Source organism: Mycena indigotica, assembly GCF_014461135.1.
Source record: "Mycena indigotica strain 171206Taipei chromosome Unknown Mind.scaff0006, whole genome shotgun sequence".
Classification (NCBI taxonomy): Eukaryota; Fungi; Basidiomycota; class Agaricomycetes; order Agaricales; family Mycenaceae; genus Mycena; species Mycena indigotica.
Genome location: NW_023503005.1, coordinates 2,553,141 through 2,580,101, shown reverse-complemented (window position 1 = coordinate 2,580,101; position 26,961 = coordinate 2,553,141). Strand labels below are relative to the sequence as shown.

Sequence of the window (26,961 nt, the reverse complement as noted above, 5' to 3'; positions counted from 1 at the left end):
ATTGCGCAATGCCTTTGCGGGATGGTGAACTTCGAATGCGACGATAAATAACTCAGAAGCGTACGATACGGCAGTGGCAACTCCGGTCTCTTGCTTTCTAGCTTCATGTCATTGCGCAATTCTACAGAGTCGGAGGAAAAGAATGCTGAACAGACCACCGTCTGGACGGAGACGCAAACGGCGAATTCGACAGACCCACGATACTTTGTCAAGGATCTCGACTACACTCCCCAGGAAAAGAGTGCGGTCATCCGTATCCTTGATCGTCGCCTTCTCCCAGTCATTTTACTGACGACCTTTGTCCTCAACATGGACCGCACCAACAATTCTAATGCCATCTCGGACAACCTACCTGGAGATCTCGGCTTCACCATAGACACAGTCAACACTGCAACTGCGATCTACTCTGGTTTGAATTCGTCTTAGCTCTGGCCTGTTGACTTAATTTATTTAGTCTTCTTTTCTTTGTTCAGCTTGTTAGTTACTCTCGCAACAATTAGCAATTGACATAGTTGTGCCACTACAGTTCTGGAGCTGTGATGGCAAAGATAGTGGGCCCAGCCCGATGTGAGTTTACTTGCAATCTGATTGACCCGCATAAACAGAGTTTTAGGGATCGTACGTTGCTTAGCCAAACAAACATGACCTTGTGTTCAACGATTCTAGCCCATCTTAATGTTCTCTTGGGGTTTAGTGACTCTTGCCCATGCTCTCATCAAGGATCGTGCCGGCTATCTCACCGTTCGCGTCTGTGAGCCAACTTCGCGTCGTTCAAGTCTCAGTGCCATTGACATGTTTCTCCCCAAGTTATTGCCGTCACGGAGGGCGGGGTTATTCCAGCGACGTTGATCTACTTGGGGAGTTTTTACAAGGGAACGGAGCTGTCGACACGATTAGCAGCATTCTGGGGCACTCGTTCGTGCTCAGTTGAACTTGGTTGATGATATGGAATTGTTTATGCCAAACCAGAGGCTATCGCTAGTGCAGTCAGCGGTCTCATGGCGAGCGGTCTGCTTCGATTGCGAGGCCGTGCTGGACTTGAAGGGTATGTTCACCTACTTTCTGCTCAGCTATGGCGACCCCTTTCAGATGGAAATGGTTATTCATCGTTGTGAGACTATCCCTCGTCGCCATCATTGATTTCAGTCTCAAGTTTTTCTCGTAGGACGGGATTATCACTCTCGTTGTAGCGGTTGGGATATGGTAAACGCTAGCGCTTGCCACTGAGCGCAGGATCAAGTTCACGCAGTTTAGGTTCTACCTTCCCCGGAACGTGACAAAAACGACAGGTGGCTTGCGGGGCTTTAAACCTTGGTTCAGCGAGCGCCAGCTTCAAATCGCAGTCACTCGCGTTATTCGCGACGACCAATCTAAACGAGAATACGAGTGAGAAAACATCAATATTTGCTACTCTTCCGTGCCCGCCGTTTCTGACTTCGGTTCAGGAAACGAGCTACTAAACGAGATTTTTGGGATGCGGCGAAAGATCTTGGGCTATGGGGACACATGCTGATCACAAACGTAACCTTGACCCCAACAAACCCACTTGGAACTTGTGGGTATTGACTTGTGACTCTTGCAGGGTACTGTTCACGCTCGATGCAGACCTCCCAACCGTGATCAAGAGCTTTCATTTCAACGTTTTCGTGTCTAATGCTCTCACGGCCCCACCATACGTCCTTCAGTGTATTATCATGATTTTGGTGATAAGGTAACAACCTTTTTGATGATAAGCATGTAGCTTACATCTTCTCAAGGCACAGCGACAAGGTTCGGGAGCGAGGGTTTCATGGTGCCTTTGGCAGCTTCTGGCAGTGTATTGGATGGGTGATTCTCCGAGCAATGCCGGATTCAGCCCCACGGGGTGTCAAGTGCGATTTGCCCATGTTCTACTTTCAAGCCAGCCAACGAACTTCAGATATTTTGGCGCTATAATTGTCGCATCCTGGCCTTACAACCACCCACTGAATATCGGATGGATGTCTGAAAACACAGGGAGCATCGGAAAGCGAACTGTAGCTTCTGGAGCGGTCATCTTTGCGGCGAATATATACGGTGTCTGGGCTTCTCAAATATACCAAGCATCCGACGCACCGTGTACCCACAAAAGACTCCTGGGCTAGTTTCTGTTGGCTGATTGATTTACAGTCTTCAAACGTGGCAACTCGGCCAACATTGCTATCGCAGGCTTCACTACCGTGCGTCCCTGATGTTCTAAGCTGGACATGATCTCAAATCACCTTTCCAACCAGATAATGTGGTTAGTTTCGTCTAATGGTCTTGTATACCCAAAGCTGACTCGAAACAAGGATCGTTCAAAAATATTACTACAAGCACTTGAACAGGAAACGCGAGCGAGAGTATGCCGCACTCTCTGAAGACGAGAAAGCCGCCGAAGACCGTCTGGTGCATGAGAAAGGGAACCAAAGCCTCACATTCAAATATACGACTTGAAGCGTCTGTGTTTACGTGCATCGAATGACTAGACCATAACTGGCCAATGCGCATTCGGCCTGAGACCCCAGCCTTCCAACCAACTTTGGAATTCCTTTGCGATCTTTTGGTGGCCGGCCACATTTGGATGGACGTTGCTTAAGATCTGTCAGCGACGTAGTGTGGCTCCAAAAAAGAAAGCTTGCGAACTCTGGGAAGACATCTGCGAACTGTACCCAGCCTGTGGTGTCTACGAGGAACACTGCATGGTCTCCTTGCTTATGGCGGGAGCTGATATGGGTCCCATCAGCTTTCTGATATCAGATAACGATGTGGACCTACTCGACGATCTCTTGGTATTGGCCTTGATAGTACTGTGAGATGCTTCCATCGGAGCTCGGCCAGCCCCACTAGTCATGTGAGTTTACTAGCGGACAAAGTCGAGAACAAACGGCCCCACCGGCGTGAAAACGAAGATTGGCTGGTTGTGGTAGACGGTACGAAGGCGAGCAATAAATGACTCGTAAACTTGCACGAATTGACTGGCGGTGACATTCTGGGAGGCGTCGTTGGCTCCGATATGGATCACAAGATGAGTCGGCGTAGGCCTGTCCTTTGCAAAGTTCCAGGAAGTCGTGAAGTTATGGTCCGCTGTGTAGTAGTAGCCAGTGTCTTCCGTCTACACCAGTATCAGTGCATGGTTTGCAGCAATTTCGGTCCGGAATCTCACCCGGAAAAACTGGTAAGAAACTCCGTGGACGTTTCCATAAGAGAAAATGTCCTGAGCGTTGCTTCAACAAACGGAGTATACGTAGCAAAAGGGATCTTGGCTGACCGTCAAAGCGGCTCCTGGTTGAGCACATATAACATGCTCGGCTTTGAAAGCTTCACCCACAAGGAATGGCCAGGCTTGATCAACGCCTTTGTCAAGGAATTGTCCCTAGGTCACATATTGGCTACCGTACCCCGTGCGTGAGTTGAACTGAACTTACAGCTGAGAGAGAGTCGCCAATAAATTGAAACGCGATGTTAGAGGGACGATACGGCAACAACTCGGCGCCCTACTGAGTGTCAAGCCAACGACCAGCCTGAGAGTGGTATGTAGATCGTGGCTCACCTTGTTGAGGATTATACTCTCCAAGTTTATTCGATTATTCTGCCAGCCCTCTGCGTTAACTCTCACGACGGTTTGTTGATTCTTCCCGGAGACGAAGTCGCTCAACGGTATGGAATTAGCGCCTGCGGAAACGTTCACGGTATTGAATTCCCCGTAGTCAACCGAAACGCCGATAGATGCTAGCGGCTGGGTCGTATGTACACCCAAGTTCAAAGTCATTGACTTGAGGTTTTTAACGTTCAGTTTGAAACCTGAGCCAGCCCTGACGCCCAGTTGAGATGCGGTTTCAAGTTTGTTCAGCCATCATGCTTACCACCATGTCCCAGGAGATTCATCCCATCGTCCATGATAGAATATGAGCGGATTACTGTTCTTGATTGTGGTAGCAGCAGAGAGAGTTCCAAGATAGGAGGCGATGACCAGAACTTGAACCGGAAGACGCATTGCTGATAGGATGAGCATCCACCACAGCAAGCATGAGTATTTAAGAAAGCGCAGAAGGAATCATGAGTCGACTGGAGGCAACCGATTATTCGCCGAAGTCAGTGGCAAGACACCATAGGTTTGTCAGTCATGATGGTAAGCAGGCGAAGAGTCGGAAGACTAACAGAAGCATGTTTTTGCAGACCATACACTACTAGTATTTTATGACAGTTGCATTAGCAGGGAGCCAACCCCATACGGTAAGATAGTAGATTACAGGCTACTTTCAGCGGAGAGGACGAGGTTGTGGTAGAGAAGAGTGCGATATCAGCCAGAAGAAGAAAAAGGTGGCCGAGCTGAAGTGATGCGGCGAGATTATGAAGTGAAGGACCCGCAGGGCAGAGGATACAACGTGAGAAGAAGCAATGTCAAGGAAAAATGGGAAAGATGCGCATAAGTAACAATGTGAGACCCGAAGCCGTCCGAGACCCATGCTAGAGAGAGAGGAGAAGGGTGAAGCAGACTATGAAGCAGGGCCGGCGAATAGTCTGTGTTCACGCTCACTCGCCTGTTGAGAGATCGTGATGTAGGCACCCCCCTGCTCTTCTGCAAGGCCAGGGGGAGATGATGGGTTGGTGGGTAGCATGCGGATGCTGTCATCATTGGCCTCCAAATCTTCAACCCAGTTGCGGACAGCAAGGAACTTGGGCGTCTTGATGAACTGAGGAGGCAATCAGCGGAAAAATTAAAATGAATACCAGACGACGAACCTTGGGAACTGAGTCTGTCGCCATCAAACGGAAAACGTGTGTCTGGATACGTTCATATAGCCTAATCATCGTCTGGAGCTGCGTGGCATTGAATGCATTTGCTTGCTCTGGATCAACTTGACCCTGGAAGACCTTGCCGGTCATGCTTGTTACGACGTCCTCCAGATACTTGGACAGCTCGTTGCGAAGACCGTGGTCGATATTGAGCTCGCATTGACTCGATGGTGCCAGATACTTGTTGTAGATGAAGAAGGCCGTGTTGATGAGAGTTTCGTGATGCTTCTCCATCGCTGCCTGCCCTGGCGTCCCTCTTGCAGGCTTGCCGGCAGTCGGCGCAACAGCAATCGCACTGGAAGTGATGTTGAACTTGCGCTTGAAGTCCTCTACCTCAAGCCAGAACGACAAGTTTTCCTCGCAGAAATTTCCCTTGAGGAATTCTCGGAACAACGACCGGAGAGCAGGATCATCCAAAATATATTTCAGACGGTCAGTGTTGCTCTCCTTGCCACCTTTGTGAGCCTCGTAGTTGAGTTTCTCGGCGATCGATATGCGACGATGAATCTTGGCATCAGTGGGCTTCTTGTTGACATGCTCCGAGTCTTCCATCGAGGACCGCGAAGTACTGAGGTTGGCAGAAGAGGCATTGGGCGAGTCGTGGGCACCACGTGAGGAATCCCAGTGTGCAACACGACGACCTTCATCTGTCACCTTGTAGATCGCTTTGGCCGTGCATCGGAACTCGCCATGTTGCTAAGAAAGAGTGAGACAGACAGTGAGGACAGGATAATGGTAGACGTACGCTGACAGGCGAGTTACCACCTGGAGCAGACCCACGAACGGTGAAAATGATCGCAGAGTCGTTGTTCTTGCGCTTGTCACTGACAAGGGTGATGAGGCCAAAACGCACAAATTGGGCAGCCATTTCGGCAGCCTCTTCACGCCCAACGACCGAAGTGAAGTCGCAAAGCCACTCAAGGGCTGTGATAGCAGCAAACGAGTATTTATGGAGCGCCTGACTCTTTCCTTGTAACGCCTGTGCACGGTCGTTTACATCCATCAGTGGAACACCTTTGGAGCGTTCATTGTACTTTTGGAACGGGTCCACGGGAGGGTTGGTGGAAGAGGGGTAATTGGGTTGGCGACCAACAAAGCGACGGAAAAGAGCAGTTATGACGGACTGGGTAACGATAATTTCGTCGTCTGTGGACCGTCGTTCGAGGTGGAGAAGTTTGATACAAATGGGTTGTGAAACAAACACGGATTGAAGATGGTCGGCGTTGATGCCGTTCTTGCTGATGAACCGCTCAAGGACATGGAGGCCCTTGGGAGTGAGAACGTAGACACCACGCTCTTTGAAGAGATTGGAGGATGGGTCGGTTGCGTTCTCTATCAGGCGTGCATCCATGAAATGTTGGCTCATTGCCTTCGCCATGTCGCGGGTCATCGAAAAGGTAGTTGTCGTTGTGGTCGTTACAACTCGAGAGGGTTCCCTCGGGTCAGGTCCCCTGTTAGACTGAGAAAATTTGAGTGAGGCAAGGTTCTGGGCGGCTTCATCGCTGGAGACAAATTAGCGGAGACCCCCCCCCCCCCCCCCCCCCCCCCCCCCCCCCCCCCCCCCCCCCCCCCCCCCCCCCCCCCCCCCCCCCCCCCCCCCCCCCCCCCCCCCCCCCCCCCCCCCCCCAAGCGGTAAGAGCACGAGGAGCATACGTCGAAAAGGAATTGGGGAAAGTTTTGAAGAATTGTTTGTGCGGCCCTAGCTGGAGGGAAACAATTAGAGTAGCGAAAAGGTCGAGGGTGTCCTGGTTGAAGATGAACAAGGGGGGTCAATGACGACGGCAACGCTGACGAACCTTGAGATATGGTCTACCGCGCTTGGTGGTCTTCATCATGTGGGAGGAGGTGCCTGGGTCATCTTGAGGCATCTTGGGCGAGAGAGACGGCACAGTGGAGAAAGAAATGAAAAAGGAACAGGCCCGTCGCCGTGCAGACGCTGGGAAGAGGGTGGTCACAAGTCACACCCTGATTTGAAGGCATCAAATCACCCAACCGTTACCGTGCCTCGTGTTGCCCCTCTCCGCACATTAGCTCCCCATGTCCACGAGTATCAATGTAGCTGCTCTTGCCTCGGCAACTACAAGCTAATCAAAATCGTTGCAACTTAGGATTCTGAAAGCGTTCGCGCTATTCTCGACCGTCTCCGTGCTTCCCATGCATGGCAGACTGCAAATAATCAGTCAACAGCTGTGGAAGCTCAGTCTGACTCTGACTCGGCCGTGTCAAATTTGCCCTCAGTCGCATCATTACTTTCTCAACTGAATAATTCTGGCGTCCAGTCAGAGCCAACTCCCAGACCAGCTCCCATTGAGCCATCTCCGCCGCCAATTCCTGTTCAAACCACGCCCGAGACAGATCTGAGACATTTGACGTTTCAGCAAGCCTTGCCACGACTCGCTCAACTCTCTGACGACCCTAAGATATTGTCGGCTATCGAGAACGTACGCGTTTCGTCACCTTCAATCCATGTCTGACCAAGCAGCTCCCAGTTGCAACAGGAACAAAATAAGTTGGAACGTGACTTGTGGTCAGAGCGCGTCTCCATTCGTTCCAAGTATGAATCAAAAGTCCAAGTTGCCAAAACGAAGTACGTACTTGTCGTGGTTTTTTTTTTTCTCCTCACGTGACACGCAACAGAGCTCAGTTAATCGGGGCCAACGGCGGCGTTTCCAAGCACGAAGCCGAGGTCGCTCTCTCATCCGTAACCGCCTCGTCTCTTCTTACTTAACATAACTACAGATGATCTCACGCGCGTATGAGAAGGAACTGAAGCAGTTTGATTCCGACCGCGCTTTGCCAGCCTGGGACGCGTTGGTAGCCAAGCAGCAGACGACCCTGGCTCAATTAGGGCTTCCTTCTATGTTTCTGACAACAGAGAAGAGCGATAGAGAGGCAAGACTCTGCTTGCCCCCACTCAGAAGATCACTAATAGCAAGTCTCTGACAGCGTCAACACCGGATTATACAAGTTGTGGAGGGAATAGTGTCGAGTAAAGAGTGAAAGATTATGTGGCTGTCTGATGCCCGATATTTTTTACTCTTCTGGGGGGAAACAAGAGAGTACTTCGGACCGTCTTTGATGATGGTTTCTGTCGGCGGTTTTATCCTATTCAAGTTCTCACGCACACCTGGATGTCGGTACACTTACAACGAATAATAGCCTATCAAGTTGCGCAACCCCAAACGACTATTTCCTATCCTCAGAGCTTGCTCTCTGTGATTCTCTGTGAGTTGGCTTTGGCTACATCTAACCATCAGTGCCCCGGCGAACGGCTCAATTTTCACATTCGCTTAGAGGACTGTACCCGATCAAGCAAGTCAAAGTTTTTCAATTGGCATTCAGGGTCGTCCTCTTATGGCATAGAATTTTCTTGCAGCATACCTTCATGCTCTTTGCTGAGCACGACTATGCCTTTCGTTGACATTATCAGCGACGACGACTACGCGTCTCTCTACTACATTACCAACACTCCCTTCTGCAACGTTGGTGGCTTTGACCCAGAAAAGCCCACAGTCTGCATTCTCCCACCTACGTTTCTCGACTCTTCATGGCTCGACGCTCAACTAGACGACCCACGGCTGGATTCGGAATATAATATCATCGCATTCGACCTCCCGCGGTGCAGTGGAAAAAGTGAATGCCGACCTAATGGACGCCACGACAATTGGACCGATGCTGCCGACCTTGCGTTCGCTGCTCGCGTATGTTTTTCTCCGTCATTCAACTAACATTCACAACTATGAAGGCTCTCGCCCTTCCCCCAATGCACATACTGGCTTTCGAAGGGATTGGGACGAATGCTGCCCTCCGCTTTGCTACACTGTATGTTCTTCGCAGCATCTCAACTGCTGATCATCTAACCCATTTAAGCTTCCCAGAAATGTGCCTTAGCTTGGCTCTATGCAATGTCCCTCCATCCACTGAGTGAATCCTCTAATCTATCATTGTTTACCGTCACTGACCTAGTTGCTTTATCAGGCTTATGTGGATTTACACTGCGTACAGCGAACTGGTCCAAACTTGGTGCTTCGCGGATGATTTGGAAGCTTATGAGCATGTTACGAACGAAGCTGTTTCATTCACCCTCGGACCGGTGCGTTGGTTCAGGACCTCAAGTGGAGGGACACCACTCAAAGCTATCTCTAGAATACCTCAACTGCCTTGCGTGACGAGGTGTGCATTGGAATTGGACTGTTGATCCAGGTCTTGAACGTTTGGTAGCTCATAGCATACTGGGAAGTCACGATGCATCCTCAGCGGCGACAACGAGTCATCGAACAGGCCAATCTCGTTATGAATGTGTGTCAACCCGTCAAGCGTTTTGTTTCCATTTCTTATTCCTGCTAGCGAACACCGCTTCCAACCAGCGCGCACCAGTACATCACCCAACCTGTTCTTATGATTCACGGAGAGGCCAACGAGTCTGCCCCGCGGAAATACGCTGAACGTTTGGCGCAGGATCTCAAGGCAATTTTTTATCCCGTAAAAGGTCGGCGTGTTTACAGGCCGCGTTACCCGAATGACTGATCCAAGTCCTCTATAGGCGGCGGCGGCTATCTGAGCATTACGCCTGGGACTGCGTCAATTGTGAACCAAGTCTTTGTAAAATTCCTGTCGCGGCTCCCCAAGGCACGCTCAGATCGTCCAGAACATATCACCAGTGTTCAGGAGCGGATGCAAGAGGCGCTCAATGTGCTCGAGTCCATAACAGGAAATACTCATTTATCCTCGCGCAACCCCATGTCGCCCCTCTCCTTCAGCTGTCTGGCTGACGGCGTGGTGCGGACCCAAACAGAGCAACTAGCAAACTATCGCAAGGGCCAAACCCTGGCTTTCTGTCCTCTCAATCCCCTGACTCAGCGTCCACTACGACGGTATTCAGAGCGGCCACTTGATGATTGGTTTGATGGTAACAACGAGAGCAAGTCCTCCTTCGCAGGTACTATACTTCTTTTGCCAACTTATACAACACGCATTCACGCTCTTCTAGTCGGAACCCGTTACCACGAACCCACAACCACTCGAACCGACCGCCCCCTTCCATTACCCCAGTCTGATCCTATATTACCTGACGAAGGGCGTCTCCGACGTGGTACATTCAGCCCAAACTCGGTAGAAAAACAGGTCATCAAGGGCTCTATGGCCAAGGTCGTCAGCTCTCAACCAAGCTTACAAAAGTTATTTCTCTAACTGATCACCCTTCGTTTCTTTGCATTCCCCACTGTATACCTACCTGCTTCACCACTCCTTTTGTATTAGAGTTACCTAGAGTCGCACAGACACAAACTACTATGGATGAAAAAGTACACTTAGCGTACACTAATGGAGACCTTGGTCTATATCTAACGTGGGAGTCCGATTCAATTATTAAAGGTTGCCCTCCTCCATTTTAGCTTTGTAGTAGCGGACCATCTCCTCCAAACCCATGCGGACAGTCCAACGAGGCTGCCATTGCAAAGTCTCTTTTGCACGGCTAGTGTCAGGACGACGGCGCTGCGGGTCGTCGGAAGGCATAGGCTCGTGAACAATCTGAACTTGGCGGGTGCGTTTTACACCATCTTCGTCTTGAACCTTCTCGACAATTTCACGGACAAGATGGGCAAAGTCACCAATCGTGAACTCGTCGCCATTGCCAATGTTGACGGGGCGCGACTCGTCCGAGTTCATCAGGGCAATCAGTCCGTCAATGAGGTCGTGAATGTATTGGAAGGACCGAGTCTGTTTGCCGTCTCCATAGACAGTCATGTCTTCGCCTTTGAGAGCGGAGACCACAAAGTTGGAGACTACACGGCCATCGAAAGGGTTCACTAACAATGGATGAGTATCGCTTTTGGAGTGGTCTGACAGGGAAACATACTGCGAGGACCATAGGTATTGAAGATACGGGCAACACGGACATCGACACCATCTTGACGCTGGAACCCATATGTGAGAGTTTCGGCCACGCGTTTGCCTTCATCGTAGCAAGCACGAAGCCCAATCGGGTTTACGTGACCCCAACTGAAAAAAAATTGACGGCTAGAACAATGCGCAGCAAGCGAATACTCACTATTCTTCGGTTTGGGGATGGACCTCTGGGTCACCATAGACCTCTGATGCACTAGTGAGCGGCAGACAGAATGTATCAAAGGATCATACCGGATGTGCTGGTAATGAGGAAACGGGCCTTGGTGCGTTTTGCGAGCCCAAGCATGTTGAGGGTCCCCATGAACGACGTCTTGATTGTCTTGACCGCATTGAACTGGTAGTGGGGAGGGGAAGCGGGGCACGCGAGATGATAAATCTCTGTAACGCGGGTAAGAAAAAACGCGTCGCCAGCGGGGAGAAATCATTTACGGTCGCATTCAATCATGAACGGTTCTACCACATCATGGCGGATGAGCTCGAAGTTGGGGTGGCCGACCCAGTGGCTGACTGTCGTTTTCGATCCAGTGAAGAAGTTATCGAGAACGGTGACTTCATGGCCCAGGAGCATGAGACGGTCCACCAGATGCGAACCAACGAAGCCTGCACCGCCAGTGACAAGGATGCGTTTACGCTCAGACGGCGCGAGAAGGGTCACTGGCGGGAAGCGGGAAAGGGTCGTGTACGAAATGGTCTTCGTGTCGGGGTGGTAAATCGACTTGGACTGGTAGTCGGCGCCTTGAGTGAACTGGGCATGGCTCGTCTCCTCCTTAGCGTCCTTGATATCGTTCGCGGTCAGGACGTAGTGGGGTCGCAAGTACAGCGAGCGTAGAACATCCAAAGACACCTCGCAGTTGAAGCCAAAGCGGTCGAAACCAACGGTGGTGATTTCTTTGCCGTCTTTGTCGAGAGTCTTAATCTGAGCGATATAAGATTAGGCGCGAGAGCGGGGAAGGCAAACAAACGGGGGCAGCGGTGGTGGTGGTCATATCGGGAGAATCAGGAAGGGAAACGAACGTTCAAGGGCTTTTTGGCTTTTTATACGATTGCGGAGGAAGGCAGAATTGCGCGTGACATAACTAAGGGGCCAACTGTCAGAAACTTTTTCAGTCCCGCTATGCCTGCTGTCCGAAAAGCCTCGGGCAAGTCCCGCCACGATCCACTGCTCGTCCAACTCGCAGACGATGATATTGAGGCACGCTATGGTCGCGTTTCCCAGCCTGGAAAACGGAAAAAATCCAAAGACACCGAGCAAGACGATGAGGTATGCATTTCCCAAGCGGCATCGCCTCAACTAAAACCATCCAAACAGGTCATATTAGACCCCAAAACTTCCAAACGCATTTTCGAGCTTGCCCGAGATCAGCAAGATGAGCTTGGGCTTGAAGACATTGACGACGATGAAGAGATCAACACGCGTGCTGCCTCACTACAAAAACCACGCCCCAACGAAAATGACAGCGACGAGGACTCTGAACTGGAAGACCTTGAGGATCAGGATGTAGAAGAAATATTTGTGAATCCACTCCTGCCAATACTGCGCAGCAGCTCACGATTATCAGGAAATTGACGAAGGAGATCTTGAAACGCTTGATGCTCTCCATCCACACAATGCTGGCGAGCGCCGAACTCTCGCTGACATAATATTCGCCAAACTGGACGGCGGAGAAACGCCAAACGCCGCTGTAATACAGAATGTGCAGCAAGGTTGGATCTCACCGTGAAACCGCGGCTTGTTCTGACCGACTCTCAAAAGACAGAGATAGACCCGACCCAGCCCTCGGGCTTGATCCAAAAGTTGTAGAAGCATATGAAAAGTGCTTCCTTCTTTGTCAATCTTCCTTCACCGTTCTTATTTTTCTGTCAGATTAGGCATGTTCCTACGCAAATATAAATCAGGGCCGCTTCCCAAGATCTTCAAAGTCATACCTACCCTGCCTGCGTGGGCGCGGCTTCTTGCTCTTACTCAGCCCGAGAACTGGTCACCACATGCTTGTCTAGCTGCGACACGAACATTCATCTCGAGCATGAAACCGCCCCAAGCTCAACTCTTCCTCAGCGTTGTCCTTCTTGACGCGATCCGAGAAGACATCAGCCAAAACAAGAAGCTCAATGTCCACTACTACGATGCGCTCCGTCGCGCGCTTTACAAGCCTGGCGCATTTTTCAAGGGAATCATCTTCCCCATGCTCGATCAAGGCTGCTCACTCAAAGAAGCCGCCATTGTAGCCTCTGTACTAGCTCGCACAAAAATCCCTGTCCTTCATTCCTCAGCTGCCATGCTACGCATTGCTGAGATGGACTACTCTGGCCCCAACTCGCTCTTCTTGCGAGTGTTGATCGACAAAAAGTATGAGCTGCCCTACAAAGTTGTTGACGCTTTAGTGTTCCATTTCATCCGGCTCTCCAACACGTACAAGGCCAAGACTCGCGGCGACTCTGAGAAGCTTCCTGTCCTATGGCACCAAAGCTTGCTAGTCTTTGCCCAACGGTAAGGAATCAAGCAATTCTTTGTTGTCGACTGTTGACTAGTTTCAAGCTATGCATCTGACCTTACGCCCGACCAAAAGGATGCACTTTTAGATGTTGTCCGTGCCACACCCCATGCACAGATTGGGCCCGAGATACGGCGGGAGCTGGTCAATTCTGTAGTTCGCGGCGCACCAAGGGAAGACATGGATGTGGATATGACGTAGCTACTCTCTAATCTTGGAAATCCATGGCTCAACCACTTGTTCGACAACTTGAAGGTTGTTTTTCTCCATGAAGAACATGTGACCATTTCCTGAGGATCATTCAAGCCTCCAAACTCAAACGCAAAGAGAGCAACATACCATGAATCCCCGCTTCGCCTAGCTGGACATGTTCAACCGAAACTCCTGCTTGTCGAAGGTAATTGACTGTACAGTTATCGTACTGCGCATGGTAGCTAGTTTCTGAGGTCACTACCAAGACGGGAATATGAAGGAGGTTTGTCAACCTCCTGGCTGGAGCAGCTTGCTCGAAGCAGGTCACATTGGGTATCTGGCTGCCAAAATTGAATCAAGGAGTCTTGACTTGCATGAAAAGGTACCTTAGAACGCGTCGTGACAGTTCCGAGGAAGAGGTTATGGGGGGATCATATGTCAATGCGATGTCCGAGACCCCAAACTCGCGAGCGGGTGTGAAGGGCGGAAAAATCGCGTTGATGAATGGTGGCCCCAGAGGCTCCAGAGCAACAATGGCTTTCACTTGACTCGGTCGGGAATCACCCAGTATCCAACTATACTCGCCAGCTTGGGAATGGGTCATCAAAATAACAGGCTAAATTTAAGACAGTAGTACTTGAGACAACAAGTTGAATAAACCACACATTGGACTCACCCCAATGAGATCGAGGAGTTGGCTCCCCGCAGTTTTGACGTGAACGGATTCTTCTGTGTTGTTGTTGATCGAGGGCACCGTCGAGGCATAGAAAGCATCGAAAACGGGATCGCCCATAGAGCCGTTGCCTGGCCATTGCGTATGCAAGGCTGCTTGAGGCCAGAGATGATGCTTTTCAGGAGCCGTAAACCGCGACTCTACGGTTAACGTGTCGAATGCAAGCAGGGCTCCGTTTATGGTGGGTTGCCACGCAGAACGACCTCTCGAAGGTTGATCGACGATGTACAGCTCGTACCCTTTGCTCAAGAAATGGTCCGCCCAACCGAGTCGTCCGTCGGGGGTGTTGAGAAAGTTGGACCCGGTCATACCCTGCCCATGGATTATGAGCAGAGGGAAAGGCTGCGATACCGTCGCAGGGGTAAGCCGTTCGGCATAGATTTGATTTGCGGCAAGGGATGAATTGCCTCCAGGGAAATAGGTCTGACCGGCGTAAAGATACGTTCTACGGTGCAGTGTCCCAAGCGGCTGCTGCTGGGCAGTCACACAACAGACTGCAACAGCGAGAATGAAAAGTAGAATCATAGTGGGTAATTGAAGCTCAAAGTGCAGCGTAGACCTTATATACGGTAGCGGAGTGGCGTCATGACGAGCTGGGACTCCGCCCGCAAGGCCTGCTGACCTAACAAGGAGGGAAATCGAAGAGAGTTGTGCATTCGTGATGGTTGAGAAAGAGTTCGAGAAAGCGAATTTCCCACGATATCAAGGATTACATTTAGGCAGATACATCCAATACATAGCTCAGTAAGGTATATTCCACTCCGTTCTACGAGATAGGTCTCACCCTTGGACTTGGTTTTCGCTGACCAAAGCAACCACAACCGTGACACTAGATCAAAAGGTTCAATGGGGATGAAAGGCAATAGTCGAATGCTCACTCGTCCGGTTTCTGCACTTGAATGGTCAATTGTGCGTTATTTTGTGGAAAGAAGTACTCGAGACGTACCCCGCCTGGAAAGAACATGCCTTCACGCGCAGCTTGGCCTATAATATCAAGCCTGATAAGTGACATTCTCAAAGCGTGCGAGCAATACCCACGTTCAAACGGGCTAACCCTCGTCTTAGCAGCCATGCACTCACGGGCATGAATAACCAGCCGATCTGCCATTGACTGGGCTTGCGCGTCATGCGAATCATCGACCTCGGGATCGGACGAGCAGATCTCGACCATTTCATGCATAAAGACATTGTCTGAGAATCCATCTGTCTAAAAAAAATAAGGTTGAGCTTGGAGCAGAGCTAACGAAATGGAATGCCCACATAAGCAACTACGATGTCTCCGTCACAGAGTTGCGCTCGATGGGTTTCAGCTTCGCGGGGGGAGTCGACACAGGCACGCGTAAAACGCTTCCCTGAGGGTGGGGGCAATTTTGTTAGTTGTCTAAAAATCCTTGAGCGACATAGCAGCCACGAATACGCGGGGAAAATGACTTTGGGCAGTTAAAGAAGTGTGTTTGAACAGGTTGAGTGTACAGAATCGAGGAGGAGCGTATTATCGAGAAACCGCTGTCGCCAAGACTGCCAGAGATGAGCTCCAAAAGCCGCAGATAAAGCAAGCCCTTTACTTTGCTGATCGTAGTAGGCCGTTCTGGGCATTGAGGCTTAGTATGCAGGCGGTGCTGGACCCAGCTTCAACGAATTTTTCGCGTAAAACCCCCCCATATGCCAGCTGAGAGAAGGTTAGAGACTGTTCAAGTGCTGAATGAACACTTCTTACGTCGAGACACTCGTATGGTGTTAGCTCCCAGCCCTCCACTTGTTCTCGTTCCTCGTAATCTAAGGCTGGATCCACCTCGGGTTCGCCGGCCCAAGCGCTTCTTGAATAACGGTGGGCGTGATACATGAGTGCCTGGGAGAATATGGCAGGATCTACACCACTCTCAAGCCACCCAGTTACTCCGTCTGCTACCCCGAGACAAATGCCCTTTCGACGCGTCAAATGAGGTTCCAACAAGGTTATCCACGCACCGAGCCATTGCGCATCTAACGCGCACAGTCACTCAGTAAGTCGCGTCATCTCACGAGCCTAATCTGGACCCACTGAATTGTGAAAGAAGAAATCCTCGCCACACTCTTTGGTCTGGACCTTCTTGGGTCGTGAGAGCATCTTGTTTCGCCACGAGCCAATGATGCCGTCGGAGGGAAAGGGTACACGAGGTCGCTCTCCTGGGTAGCGAATGGGTGGTTTGGGTGCAAAGCTGACGCCAATGTGAAATGAGTAGGGGTGAGGGGCCGCGTATGAGGAGTAGCATCGCATGCAAGAGGAAGGTCGACGACGACGGAGGACTCGTATTATGGACATGGAGACTGGCAAGCTACCCAGTGGTTCATGCCAAAGTTCGGACAGCTGACATCATCATCCCAAAATTATCATACAGCTCTAGACTACTTTTGGCGCCAATGTCCTATGAACGACCTTTCCGCTGCTTCTTGCCTTCGCTAGGTGCTGCCTTGATTGCCCCCATAACATCAGCAAGTCCAGAGTCCAGTAATGTGGATGTGTCTGTTTCTTGAAGACCCTCCAATGCAGTTCTTTTGACCTTTTTACCAAGTGCACCGGCGAAAAGCTCGTCGATTTCGTCCTTGGCTCGATTGGCATCTCGCTTCCGCTTTTTGGTTAGAGGCAGCTCTGACCGAGTGTGATTCGCATCTTGCTTGACCTCAGTGGCTGATGCGAACTTGGTTCGATTCGCTTGTGCAGTTCGCCATTCGTCAGGTCTTCGTTGAAGAAGGTAAAGGTTGAGATTCCTGGCGAAGAATTTCCCGTAATATGAGGCAGCAAGAAATGATTCCTGCGAGATCAGGGATCTTGCAATTTTCTCCTGTGAAGACGGACAAGTTGGTTCTGAACATCCGCTTGATGAAACTAAGCACTAACCTTGAGATAGGTATCGGAGAAGGCCCAACATCGGTCCCCAACCCGACTGCCTATGCGGTCGTCCACGAGAGTGTGATAATGGCCTATTAATGATTGCACAAATTGACGTTTGGCTTTCGTCGGGACAGTTGAAGAATCAAGGAGAGCGTCTAGGACGCGAGATGAAATGGGGTGCTTTGCAAGTGCCAGCACCTCTTCCATCGAGAAATTCTGTAGGCTACATCGTGCGTTAGCAAGCAATCAGACGCTGAATAAAAAGTTGCTCCACCTTTGAATGACCAAGTCGTTGAACGGTTCAGGCATTCTTAGAAGGGATTGTAAAAGGACTGCTCCTTGAACTTTTGGTTGCCGAGCATCGTCATCAGATTCGCGTTTGCGTTTCTGGTCACCCTCCTGTTGACCAAGTTTCTCATAGTCCTAAAAGTCATGTTTTAACCATAAGTCTTCTCCGATGGCGTCAGAATACCTGAACTGTTTGCAATCGGAGCATACAAGGCACAAGCAGTTTTTTGCCATCCGCAGTTGTTGCTCGAATCGACGCCCAAACAGCCTATCGTTGTGACTGAGGTCTCATCTACAACAGAAGACTCTTACCTCAGTAACTTCGGGTCCGCATGATTTCAACGCTGCTGCACGGTCGATGACAGCTCTCAAAACACCGGTTCTTGAGGTTTCTGGGGAAATGATGTCAGTGGCCAAGAGTTGAAGACGGGAAAAACTGACGTATCATTTTTTCCCAGACATTTTTAAGCTCTGTAAAAATCCCGACAAGCTGAGCGACGTCAACGCGTTCGAACGCTTTGGCTAAAACGAAGTTGGCGACAGGATGGCTTGCAATCTTGGGTAATGCCCCTCGGAAATAGATGGCCCAAAGATTGGAGAAGGCATTAGCAGGGCACTCCGTCACAATAGTTTCGAGTAGATGTGAGGATGTCGGGTCGCGAAGCAGGGTTGTGATATAATCAGAGACGGGGAAGTCAGAGTTTGCCTTGTTTCCTGTGTGCAGATGTGGTATAAAAATGTTACGCAGATGGAAATCACGAACGTGAGGAAGATACCAGACCAACGAGGACTCTGTCCATGAGAGAGTCCTCTTCTTCCGTCATTTGCTGTTCGGACTCGACGGCGAGGAGAATCTAATGGAATCAGAGGCAAATTTATTGAGACAAAAAGACGAACCTGCAGTGTAGGGCTGGCAACTTTGTTTGCCGCTAAAGCTCTGGTCTCGTTCGGATCCAATCCCTGCCGCACGGCATGCAAAAATCTCTGCACAGAGCTTTTGAAGGCGGCTGGCTGACTATAGGCTATGGAGTCCTCATTTGAAGCCTCTTCAAAAACAGACTTGAGGGGTCCTTGTCGGGCTTTCCATTTTGCACTCTTTTTGGAACGGACGTCGCCTCGACCTGCTTCTTGCTTTGCGGCCAGAGTGGGGGAGAGCAGAAGAAGAAGGGCGCGCATAACATGAGAGCCGAATGCATCCATCACCAGAACAGTGGACACCGCAAAAAGTTCCTGCATGTAGTGGTTAGATAACGAATGCAATATCAACAGATGCTGCAAGCACCTCGCAAACATCCACGATCAGTTCGGTCATGGTTCTGAGTTCACCGCTATCTTCACTTGTGGCAATGACCGGAAGTATACCCCGTTGCTGGAGGAAAATTAGCTGATGGTCCAACTCCTTGGATACTTTGTACTTCTCTGGCTATGGTTTGGCCTGCAACCGTGAAGAGGGTCTGGCAAACATGCGAGGCGAAGCGATGCTTGACAAGAACATCATAGCTTCAGAGAGTAAGGAGCAAAAACAAGGTGGAAGGTAGCACGCACGATCCCGCCAAACTATCAACGAAGACGCGACGGACAAAATCATCCATGGAATATAGCATTCGCTCCAAAATAATTGAGCAATCCGGATCTGTTGAGAGCTGCTTTTCTTTGCCGGCCATTTCCTTCAGCGCAGCAACGAAGAACATTCTTCTTTCTTGGTTTAGTTGAGGTTAGTCCATGACTGCAATAGTTAATACTGACCTTCGTTGGGATCGCTTTGTCCGTCATCTTCAAGGTCTCTCGCAGCATCCTGCCAGGCCCGTATTTGGATATCAACAGTGCGAAAGTAGGCCTTGACGTCGACGTCGACGTAGCCAAACGGTGCTTCAGTGTCGTTTTGAGTTGTCTCTTCCTTGGGTTGGACAATCCAAGACGGTTCTACTTTCTGAGGTTGCTGAGGAACATGTTCGGGTTGTTCAGCTTGTTGTGCCTTCTTTTTCTTGCCTCGTTTACGAAGCTCTTTGGGCATCCGTGCTGAAGCTCTGAGGAAAGGAAAATCTACACGTGACCTCCGCCCTTTGATTGACCTTGCATCTTTCTGAAAGGACGTGAACACAGACTACTGTTACACAGTGCAACGAGATCATAAGTAGATCGAGCCAGACGATAGACTCACCAATTTTGTCTTTCAGATTTGGGACATCGGTTCAAGCTGTTTTTGTCATTTTCCACCGAAGCAGAGTATTCCGCGAATCGACCTTTGTTTCCTAGCAATAGCTGGTAGCGCACACTGTATGGTAGGCAATTTATATTTTTGTGTAGAATACTGGAAGAGTGCGACGCTCATAGTGATTGGGCGCCGAGATTTTGAACAGGCACGTGGACTCGGAGAACCCAACTCATCTCAAAACTTTGACAGTCAACACTCAAATCTATGCGGTTCCGATGTTTCCCTGACTCCAGCCTGCGATGAAAGACTCGTGCACGGACCAGCCGAGACCTATATAAACAGGGCACCCCTTTCACTCTGTTTCTTTGAAGCCGTCATGACCAACTTTGGTTTGATTCGCGGGATGCGTGGTGCTATGCGTGGGCGAGGGCGAGGGCGAGCTGCACGGGGTAGCGCGGCTGGAGCAGGCCAGATACGAAACAAGTTCGTCTTTGGATACTCTTTCGTCGTTTTGAACTAATCGCTCTGTCCAGTGTCTCTGCATCGTTTGGCAAAACCCTTCAGTTCATCACTGAAATCAAGCTGGCCGAACTTGAAAAGCAGCGACTTGCCTATATGGAACACTCTGCCGTCCTCCAAAAAGCTGCCGCTTTGACGAATGACCTCCCCGGCCGTGTCGAGCTTCTCCTCAACGCCGTCCGTTCTTGGCGTGGCTCGGGTGCTGTCAACTATCACACCATCCTCGCTGGCAAGCTCGACCTAGCCAGTATCGACCTATGGCTGCTCCAAGCCCGCAAAGACCCTGGCTTCAGCCCTGAAGTCGTTAGAGACTGGGCTGACACGTTGGAGGCGCATATCCGCCATTCAATCACTCGTTTCGAGTTCGCGAAGCTGTTTGGCGGTCTCTTCAATGAATGGCTGGCCAGCGGCGATTCTGTGACCGCCAAAAGTTCGTCGCTTGATGCATCACCGGCGACAGATACGACTGCCGAAGCGTTTGTCGAGGTGGGGCGCAAAGAGATGTACGAACAACAAGAGCGGTTCAAGTCTCTCATCTTCCAGACCAAAAACATCGACACTGCTGCTTTGACCGACTACCTTTCCGCCCTCTTTGTTGGCCCTTCCATTGAAATCCTTGACAAGATGAGGGAAGGAATGTTAGAGTTTGCGCAGGAACTCGAGAAAAAGACAATCACGGCCGACGATATGACTTGGATTATCAAGTCTCTTCTTGCTTCAGATCAGATGGCTGAGTCAAAGCGTCAGACAATCCGCGAGTTTGCACAAAACCCTACGGTTCTATCCGAAATCGCGACCGTTATGAACATGCGCCTTGCCAATTTGGAGGCTTGGACGTGGCCCACTCAAGGGGCTCAAGTTGACATGCGCCGACATCTCAATGGAAAATATCGCTTCTTCACCGACCCTGATGTTCTTGATGCGCTCTTCCTTCATTACATCGGTATTATGTGGCAAGTCAAATTCAAGCAGGATGCCACAGAGTTGTTTTCCTCGAAAGCATGGAAGCAGGAATTCCAGCCATTTACTCATGCCCAAACTCAGTCCCGCTCGAGCTTTTTCGGTGAACATGCCAATAATGCATCTATCCATTCCCATCGTCAAACTCTACGCAAAGATCACTTCCTCCTCGGTCAATTGGCTTCCTCAGTCGAATCGACGCCTGTCTACGATGAGGATGGCATTGCAGACCAAACTCAAATTCCTGCATCTCATGTCAAGCAGGAGCTTCTTCATCTTGTGGCTACGGAGTCGTATCTCAACCGCACTCTCCATGATACTTTCACTGTTGTGGCGACAGACTTTGAGTGGTTTGGGCCATCGCTCTCCTTTGACACGATATCGACATGTCTTGCCTTCTTTGGAGTCCCAGACAAGTGGCTTCAGTTCTTCCGGAGATTCCTGGAGATGCCTCTATACTTCAAAGAGGACAAACCTGGTGAAGGAACGCGTATCCGTCAATGTGGCACCCCCCTTTCATACTCATTGAGTGCATTCTTCGGCGAGGTTGTACTCTTTGGGCTCGATTATGCTGTTAATCAACGGGCTGGTGGTTTGTTTTTGCATCGCATCCACGATGACGTCTGGCTTTGGAACGCTGACTCAAATAAATGCGTGCAAGCCTGGGCAGAAATCCAGAACTATTCGTCGTTGGCCGGTTTGACGATCAACCAAAAAAAGACGGGAGCCGTCTGTGTTGGTGCCTCTGTTGCGCCAGAGCTTCCAGTTGGCGACATTCGCTGGGGTTTCCTCAAGTTCAATGCGGAGCAAGGTCGATTCATAATTGACCAAGCCGAGGTTGATGTCCACATCGTCGAACTCCGTCGCCAGCTGGCTGCAACCAAGTCTGCATTTGGGTGGATCAACTGTTGGAACCGGTATGCCGCCTTCCTCAGCAGGAACTTTGGTGCGCGACCAACCAAGTCGTTTGGGCCCGCGCTTTGTCTTGGTCAGGCTCATCTCGACGACATGATCGACACGTTGGCTCGCATCCAGCGCGAGCTCTTCCACTCCGAGTCTGGTTTCGGTGCAGTCAACCATCTTCGCGCGGTCATCGAACAGCGTTTTGGCGTCACCGATCTGCCCGACGGGTACTTCTACTTCCCAATCTCCAGTGGCGGCCTCGAGTTGCGCAATCCGCTCATTGAACTTCTCGCGGTCCGCGATGCCTTTATTCAGGACCCAGCGGGCCAATTCCTCGCGCAGATGAAGGCCGACCAGGAGGCGTATGACACCCTCCAGGAGAGTTGGGCGGAGAAGCCAACTTACTCCTCCTACCCGATTGGCAAAGCGTTCCCGCCCTTTGCTGAGTATGCGTCCTACCGCGAGACCGGGCTGCGGTCCTGGCAAGTGCGCTATCAGTCGCTGATGAATACCGCACACCCCACTCAACTCACTATACCCAACGGCCTCCAAACACCCAGGGCCAATCAGATGGACTTTTATGACCGCTGGGTGCTTGCCATGTATGGCGACCAAATCCTCAAAAAGTTCGGCTCTCTCGAGCCCGTTGATGCCGACCTGATCCCAGTCGGGCTAGTCCATCTCTTCTCAGGCAGTAGACATCAGTGGGATCAGTAGAGCATCGTAGCCATAAACTGTACTTGTAATACTACCACACACCCAACTCAATCGACATGAAATGACCATGGCATTGCGTTTCTGAGCCACTACTTACTCGTACAACAGGGAATTGAACTATTACAAATGCAGCAAGGAGCGAATGTCCGACGGGAAATCAGAGTTCATAAAGCATAACATTTCGTACGAGTCTTTGTTCAGGTAAGCTGCGACCACACGCAGCATGCTCGATTCGGACTTGAGGGAGGCCCTGACGTCCAGCTTGCCCTCCTTCAAGTCCTGGAAACGCTTGGGCCGGTACTTCGCCTGCCTCTTCGGAGAAACGATGTCCAGCGCTTCCAGTTGGCCACCACCGCCATGGTATTTCCACCGCGACGCCATGAAGCAGAGCAGGGAGGAGTTCTTGAACGACTCGCCGTTACAGTTCAGGTGGACACTTTGGAGGCGAGGCACCAGGGCGGTATCTTCCAGTGCTCGAAAAAACTCGTTGTTTATGTAATCATTCTCTCGGTCGGCCTGGGACAGTGCAAGGCTCAAGTGGCGTAAAAAGGGCACTGCTTTAAGCGCTTGGACGATCTGGGGTGTGGTGAGGGGCAGGTACCCCAGATTCAGGCTCTCCAGATGGGCGCCTATCCGATTGAGGAACGCGAAGAGCTTGTCTGGCTGTGTCCAATGGTCGATGAGGTTCCAACTGACGCCGAACGATCGAAGAGCAGGGCAGTCCAGTTTATCAAGAAAGGCGTGGAGGCTGGTCTCTGATGGCGAGATGTGATCCCCGTTGTAGAGCTTCAACTCGAGGTCTTTCATCTTGGGCAACACAATTACGCGTTGGGGATCACGTGTATCCAGAACACAGACGGCGTTCAAGCTGCATGCCGTAAGATTGACGCCTTGCTCGAGAATGTGCAGACAGTCGTCGAGGGTGGGAATCGTGATGAGGAACAGGTCGAGTGTGACCAACTGGGCCCAGTTTAGACCCAAATCAGGAATGAGGAATGGCGAGAGTCCGACTGTTTCCACGCTCAGCGACCTCAGCGCGGGGAAGCTATCTTGCTTGGCCTCCCAAAGTGACAGCAGACTGGCACTCGGCGCGTGAAGCGTTGCGTCGCGCCAACGATAAGATGCCGAAAGTATTTCTTGGAATAGTTTGGTGCATACCGTGTCCAGGACTGGGTATCGCAGCTTGAATGTCAGCGACACGTGCCTGGACTGCTTCAGCCAGTACTTCAGAGCTGAAATGAGGCGTTGGCCGTGGAGGACTGTGGCCCGTTGAACATCGAGCGAGAACGACGACCAGAGTTGTGGCGTGTGCAAGACCAAATTTCGCCATGCCCGAGAGACACGGAGGAGAAGCAGCGGACCAGCATTGGTCTTGTCAACAGGGAAGAGCTCTCCGATGTAGTGCCGGAATATCTCGACGCGAATTTCAACAGGAAAGGCAGCAAACAGTTGGTCGTCCTAAGGAGGGTGTGAGAGGTTAAGAAGCGAGGAAAGTATATTATTCCTACTTTTGTGGTTGACTTGAGAGAGCGAGTGAGAACAAAAGGCGGAGCAGAAGAAGATGAAGGAAAGGGCATTCGAGGTCGTTGGAAGATTAAGGGTATGGCTATAAGTAGAGGCTTTAGTACAATGGTCACTTCATGGGCTACAACGCGTTGCAAGCGAAGGAAACGCCGCGTCGGAGAACAAGAAGCCTGAGCAACATCGACGTTGTCTAAATACGTCCTTCTCAACTGATGACGTCATCTCATCTGCCATCTCCGCCGTATATCTTTCTAATCGAAGAATCGAAGCCCTCCCACATTAGAATGACGCTGTCTATGTAACAAACCTACTTACAGACAGACAATGCTCAGAAGAAATCCTTGAAACTGTACGCCTCTGGGCCCCCAGCGTCCTTTTGCGAGCCTTTTGTCTTGACCGGAGCATTGGCCACCTTCTTCAATGGTGCCGCTTTCGTTTTAACCGGCATCTTAGCACCAGACGCTAGACGCGCCTTTTTGGATGATTTGGGGTCGGGTCCGAACGAAACTTTTTTGCGGGGGGCCGGTTTGAGCTCGGCTGCCCTTTTGCGTTTTTGTTTACCGGACACAACTGGCTCCGGGTCTTCATCATCTTGTTCGTCTTCATCCACCGGTTCTGATTCCTCATCCTCGTCATCACCGCTCTCCTCGCTCTCCGTTGGTTCATTTGCCTCATCTCCACTGCTCTCGTCAGCGCTTCCCGATTCATTAACCCAAGATTCATCGACGATTGCCCTTCGTGTTTCCACAGCCTCTGTTGTGAGCTTGACCAAGCCGCCAGACTTGCGCAACTCTTTACGTGTTTGTAATGTAGCCAGTACTGCTTCGTCCGCGGCAGAGAGCGTCTGGTTGTCCCCCTGTTGGGGGTGGTGGGCTGGTATACCTTGCAAATTTGCCCGAGTTCCAATCTCGAAGCACAATCCGCGCGGCTCCGGTCAAATCGAGATCGCCTTTCTGGGGGAAGGTCAGAAACAAGAATGGAATAGACCCAAATCTGTCCACCTTCTTGACGAGTTGGTTTGCACGCGCAACACAGGATAGGAAAGCGTCAGTGTCGCCGGTGGTGAATGCAGGGAGGGTGTAGAACAGCATCAAGTCCTCAGCATTGGCGCGAGGAATGAGATGGTGAACTATCGCAACATGTTAACCACCGATAAACAGCTGAATAGTAAGAACGGATCACCTGGAAGGACCGGGTCCTTCAACCTGTCAATACGGCCTTTACTCCTTAGCAGAATATCCCGAGCGCGAATTTGTTCTGGGTCATTTTCCTCAGTTTGTTCCCAAGTCAAGCCAGGAGTATCAATGAGTCGGATTGTTCGAGACTTGATGGTGAGCGAGACCTCTTGGGCATAGGCTGTTGTCGTGGGTCCCCGAGATGATGTTGCAAGAGTGTAGATGGGCAATGTAGCTTTTTGGAGCAACGAGTTGACAAAGGACGTTTTGCCGACCTGTGATGATTTTCAACAAGCGAAGTGGATAAGCAGAGGTTCACAAACATTTGTTACACCGACAACGGCAACACAAAGCGGAGTGTCTCCCTTCTTGGCCTCGGCCCACGCTCCGAGGATGTCCAGGATGGCATCGGCACCAAGCGCATCTGAATAAGACGCCTTAGCCTTCCCCTTGCCTTTATCGTCGCTTTTAACGGTTTCAGGCAATAGACCTGTGGCCGAGCGGAACGCAACTGTGGGATGACTGGCTCGCAAATGGGTCAGCCAGCCTGAAACCGATTCTCGGGGACAGGTCTCTGTAATCAACGCGGTCACCAAGCAGACACTAAAATCAGAAAAAATACGCACCGATTTTGTTCAACACGAAAAGGACATGCTTTTCACCCGCAAGCTCTTCTAAATGCTCACTGCGAAACGCCAGTGGGTCGCGTGCATCGAGTATTTGAATGACCACATCCGCAGAGTCCAAGACAGCTTGGAGATTTGGAAGTTCACGATTGATGAGAATGGGAGTGTCCTCTTCATCGTCATCGTCAACTTCCATGGGCACAGTACCCTTCCGCCGTTGTTGGACTTTGGTCTCGTTGAGCTGTTTGGCGCTGAGACTCGAAATGCCTTCGAATCCTTGGTCAAGTCCGCGCGCTTTCACTTCCGCCAAAACGCTATCCTCGTCCTGGTGCTCATGCTCGCCCTGTCGTTTCTTTGCCTTCTCATCCCTCCTTCGTTGTTTTTCCTCAGCTGCCTACAGCCAGTCGATCAACATCCAGACGAGCAACAAAAAAAAACGCACCTCTCGCCTCTGGTCCGCAATTTCCGCTAGAATCTGCTCCTTGTAAGGAAACGCGCTCGGGATGCCTGGGTCCTTCTTATGTTCTGCGACAGATTGCATTTAGCTATAAAGGAAGCGCGATTAAAAGACGGGACGCACTGGACTTCCACTGGGTGTTATTTTTTGCAGCCTTCGCTTTTTTCTTACGGCTCTCGCGCACTTTGTTTTGCACCTTCCGACGATCATTGGTCTTTGTGCGGTTGCTTGTTTCTGTTTTCACATAGAGATTAAGACATCGAAAGCAGAGGAGAGATGCTGACTTTTGCGGATTCGAGGCATGGTGGTTCAGTCCAAATTTTTTGGAAGCCATCTGATCGGACTAATAATGATAATTGTTGAGGCTCACTCTTCAGTTTCTTTAGGCTAAAAACAAGTTGGGAAAAAGAATCTTTTTATTCCACGCGAGTACTGCGCTACATACACCGTTGCGATGAGTAACTACTCCTCCACAATGTTGGCGAGCGTTTAGAATGACATACGTAACCATCCATCACCAACAGCCGATTCAGATGGACGCTTGGGCGCTAAAACGACTTGCTGTTTACAAGGTCTTCAAGACGCGTTCATGCTGCCTTCCTGATGTGACTTGGGGGAGAGATTAACTTGTAGTAACTTGCAAC

The 26,961-nt window shown here is 50.7% G+C and overlaps 12 protein-coding genes across 12 annotated transcripts; 5 read left to right on the top strand and 7 right to left on the bottom strand.

Annotated features, from left to right (window-relative positions):
* Positions 1-105: 105 nt before the first annotated feature.
* Positions 106-2,454, top strand: MIND_00724700 (uncharacterized protein; the record flags this gene model as incomplete). Its single annotated transcript, XM_037363948.1, has 17 exons — positions 106-409; positions 455-476; positions 527-567; positions 608-618; positions 667-751; positions 808-915; positions 970-1,045; positions 1,090-1,111; positions 1,166-1,203; positions 1,255-1,386; positions 1,446-1,555; positions 1,606-1,711; positions 1,758-1,871; positions 1,919-2,097; positions 2,149-2,198; positions 2,253-2,260; positions 2,310-2,454. The coding sequence occupies 17 exons, from the start codon at positions 106-108 to the stop codon at positions 2,452-2,454; spliced, it is 1,551 nt and encodes a 516-aa protein (XP_037219592.1).
* A 28-nt stretch (positions 2,455-2,482) lies between these two features.
* Positions 2,483-4,015, bottom strand: MIND_00724600 (SGNH-hydro domain-containing protein; the record flags this gene model as incomplete). Its single annotated transcript, XM_037363947.1, has 9 exons — positions 3,864-4,015; positions 3,551-3,812; positions 3,426-3,494; positions 3,269-3,373; positions 3,164-3,214; positions 2,894-3,112; positions 2,776-2,843; positions 2,644-2,724; positions 2,483-2,591 (listed from the first exon to the last, which is right to left on the bottom strand). The coding sequence occupies exons 1-9, from the start codon at positions 4,010-4,012 to the stop codon at positions 2,483-2,485; spliced, it is 1,113 nt and encodes a 370-aa protein (XP_037219591.1). The 5' UTR covers positions 4,013-4,015.
* Positions 4,016-4,496: 481 nt separating this feature from the next.
* On the bottom strand, positions 4,497-6,665 carry MIND_00724500 (CRG1 protein; the record flags this gene model as incomplete). The annotated part of the gene is made up of 5 exons (XM_037363946.1): positions 4,497-4,694; positions 4,744-5,493; positions 5,543-6,299; positions 6,451-6,542; positions 6,594-6,665. The coding sequence occupies 5 exons, from the start codon at positions 6,663-6,665 to the stop codon at positions 4,497-4,499; spliced, it is 1,869 nt and encodes a 622-aa protein (XP_037219590.1).
* Positions 6,666-6,834: 169 nt separating this feature from the next.
* MIND_00724400 (uncharacterized protein) lies at positions 6,835-7,797 on the top strand (the record flags this gene model as incomplete). Its single annotated transcript, XM_037363945.1, has 6 exons — positions 6,835-6,852; positions 6,906-7,238; positions 7,287-7,384; positions 7,435-7,483; positions 7,537-7,689; positions 7,744-7,797. The coding sequence occupies 6 exons, from the start codon at positions 6,835-6,837 to the stop codon at positions 7,795-7,797; spliced, it is 705 nt and encodes a 234-aa protein (XP_037219589.1).
* Positions 7,798-8,204: 407 nt separating this feature from the next.
* Positions 8,205-9,987, top strand: MIND_00724300 (uncharacterized protein; the record flags this gene model as incomplete). The annotated part of the gene is made up of 9 exons (XM_037363944.1): positions 8,205-8,498; positions 8,543-8,619; positions 8,668-8,721; positions 8,776-8,890; positions 8,944-8,970; positions 9,019-9,096; positions 9,145-9,286; positions 9,341-9,736; positions 9,788-9,987. The coding sequence occupies 9 exons, from the start codon at positions 8,205-8,207 to the stop codon at positions 9,985-9,987; spliced, it is 1,383 nt and encodes a 460-aa protein (XP_037219588.1).
* Positions 9,988-10,164: 177 nt separating this feature from the next.
* MIND_00724200 (NAD(P)-bd-dom domain-containing protein) lies at positions 10,165-11,690 on the bottom strand (the record flags this gene model as incomplete). The annotated part of the gene is made up of 6 exons (XM_037363943.1): positions 10,165-10,604; positions 10,655-10,797; positions 10,847-10,889; positions 10,936-11,082; positions 11,134-11,620; positions 11,667-11,690. 6 exons carry the CDS (start codon positions 11,688-11,690, stop codon positions 10,165-10,167), a joined length of 1,284 nt encoding a protein of 427 aa, XP_037219587.1.
* Positions 11,691-11,794: 104 nt separating this feature from the next.
* MIND_00724100 (uncharacterized protein) lies at positions 11,795-13,397 on the top strand (the record flags this gene model as incomplete). Its single annotated transcript, XM_037363942.1, has 6 exons — positions 11,795-11,965; positions 12,014-12,217; positions 12,264-12,408; positions 12,458-12,518; positions 12,569-13,192; positions 13,241-13,397. The coding sequence occupies exons 1-6, from the start codon at positions 11,819-11,821 to the stop codon at positions 13,395-13,397; spliced, it is 1,338 nt and encodes a 445-aa protein (XP_037219586.1). The 5' UTR covers positions 11,795-11,818.
* Positions 13,398-13,497: 100 nt separating this feature from the next.
* On the bottom strand, positions 13,498-16,378 carry MIND_00724000 (Protein phosphatase; the record flags this gene model as incomplete). The annotated part of the gene is made up of 12 exons (XM_037363941.1): positions 13,498-13,729; positions 13,775-14,004; positions 14,065-14,743; positions 14,906-14,950; positions 15,000-15,105; positions 15,160-15,328; positions 15,382-15,502; positions 15,553-15,639; positions 15,687-15,790; positions 15,839-16,045; positions 16,090-16,104; positions 16,163-16,378. The coding sequence occupies 12 exons, from the start codon at positions 16,376-16,378 to the stop codon at positions 13,498-13,500; spliced, it is 2,211 nt and encodes a 736-aa protein (XP_037219585.1).
* Positions 16,379-16,526: 148 nt separating this feature from the next.
* On the bottom strand, positions 16,527-19,310 carry MIND_00723900 (uncharacterized protein; the record flags this gene model as incomplete). Its single annotated transcript, XM_037363940.1, has 12 exons — positions 19,028-19,310; positions 18,827-18,980; positions 18,697-18,781; positions 18,564-18,650; positions 18,179-18,511; positions 18,045-18,135; positions 17,723-17,995; positions 17,594-17,673; positions 17,466-17,549; positions 17,268-17,416; positions 17,000-17,216; positions 16,527-16,943 (listed from the first exon to the last, which is right to left on the bottom strand). The coding sequence occupies exons 1-12, from the start codon at positions 19,293-19,295 to the stop codon at positions 16,527-16,529; spliced, it is 2,238 nt and encodes a 745-aa protein (XP_037219584.1). The 5' UTR covers positions 19,296-19,310.
* Positions 19,311-19,812: 502 nt separating this feature from the next.
* On the top strand, positions 19,813-22,535 carry MIND_00723800 (uncharacterized protein; the record flags this gene model as incomplete). Its single annotated transcript, XM_037363939.1, has 2 exons — positions 19,813-19,919; positions 19,970-22,535. 2 exons carry the CDS (start codon positions 19,813-19,815, stop codon positions 22,533-22,535), a joined length of 2,673 nt encoding a protein of 890 aa, XP_037219583.1.
* Positions 22,536-22,655: 120 nt separating this feature from the next.
* Positions 22,656-24,112, bottom strand: MIND_00723700 (uncharacterized protein; the record flags this gene model as incomplete). Its single annotated transcript, XM_037363938.1, has 2 exons — positions 22,656-23,993; positions 24,044-24,112. The coding sequence occupies 2 exons, from the start codon at positions 24,110-24,112 to the stop codon at positions 22,656-22,658; spliced, it is 1,407 nt and encodes a 468-aa protein (XP_037219582.1).
* Positions 24,113-24,387: 275 nt separating this feature from the next.
* Positions 24,388-26,620, bottom strand: MIND_00723600 (uncharacterized protein; the record flags this gene model as incomplete). The annotated part of the gene is made up of 8 exons (XM_037363937.1): positions 24,388-24,915; positions 24,977-25,188; positions 25,242-25,509; positions 25,558-25,808; positions 25,861-26,254; positions 26,303-26,385; positions 26,441-26,551; positions 26,602-26,620. 8 exons carry the CDS (start codon positions 26,618-26,620, stop codon positions 24,388-24,390), a joined length of 1,866 nt encoding a protein of 621 aa, XP_037219581.1.
* Between the last annotated feature and the right edge of the window lie 341 nt (positions 26,621-26,961).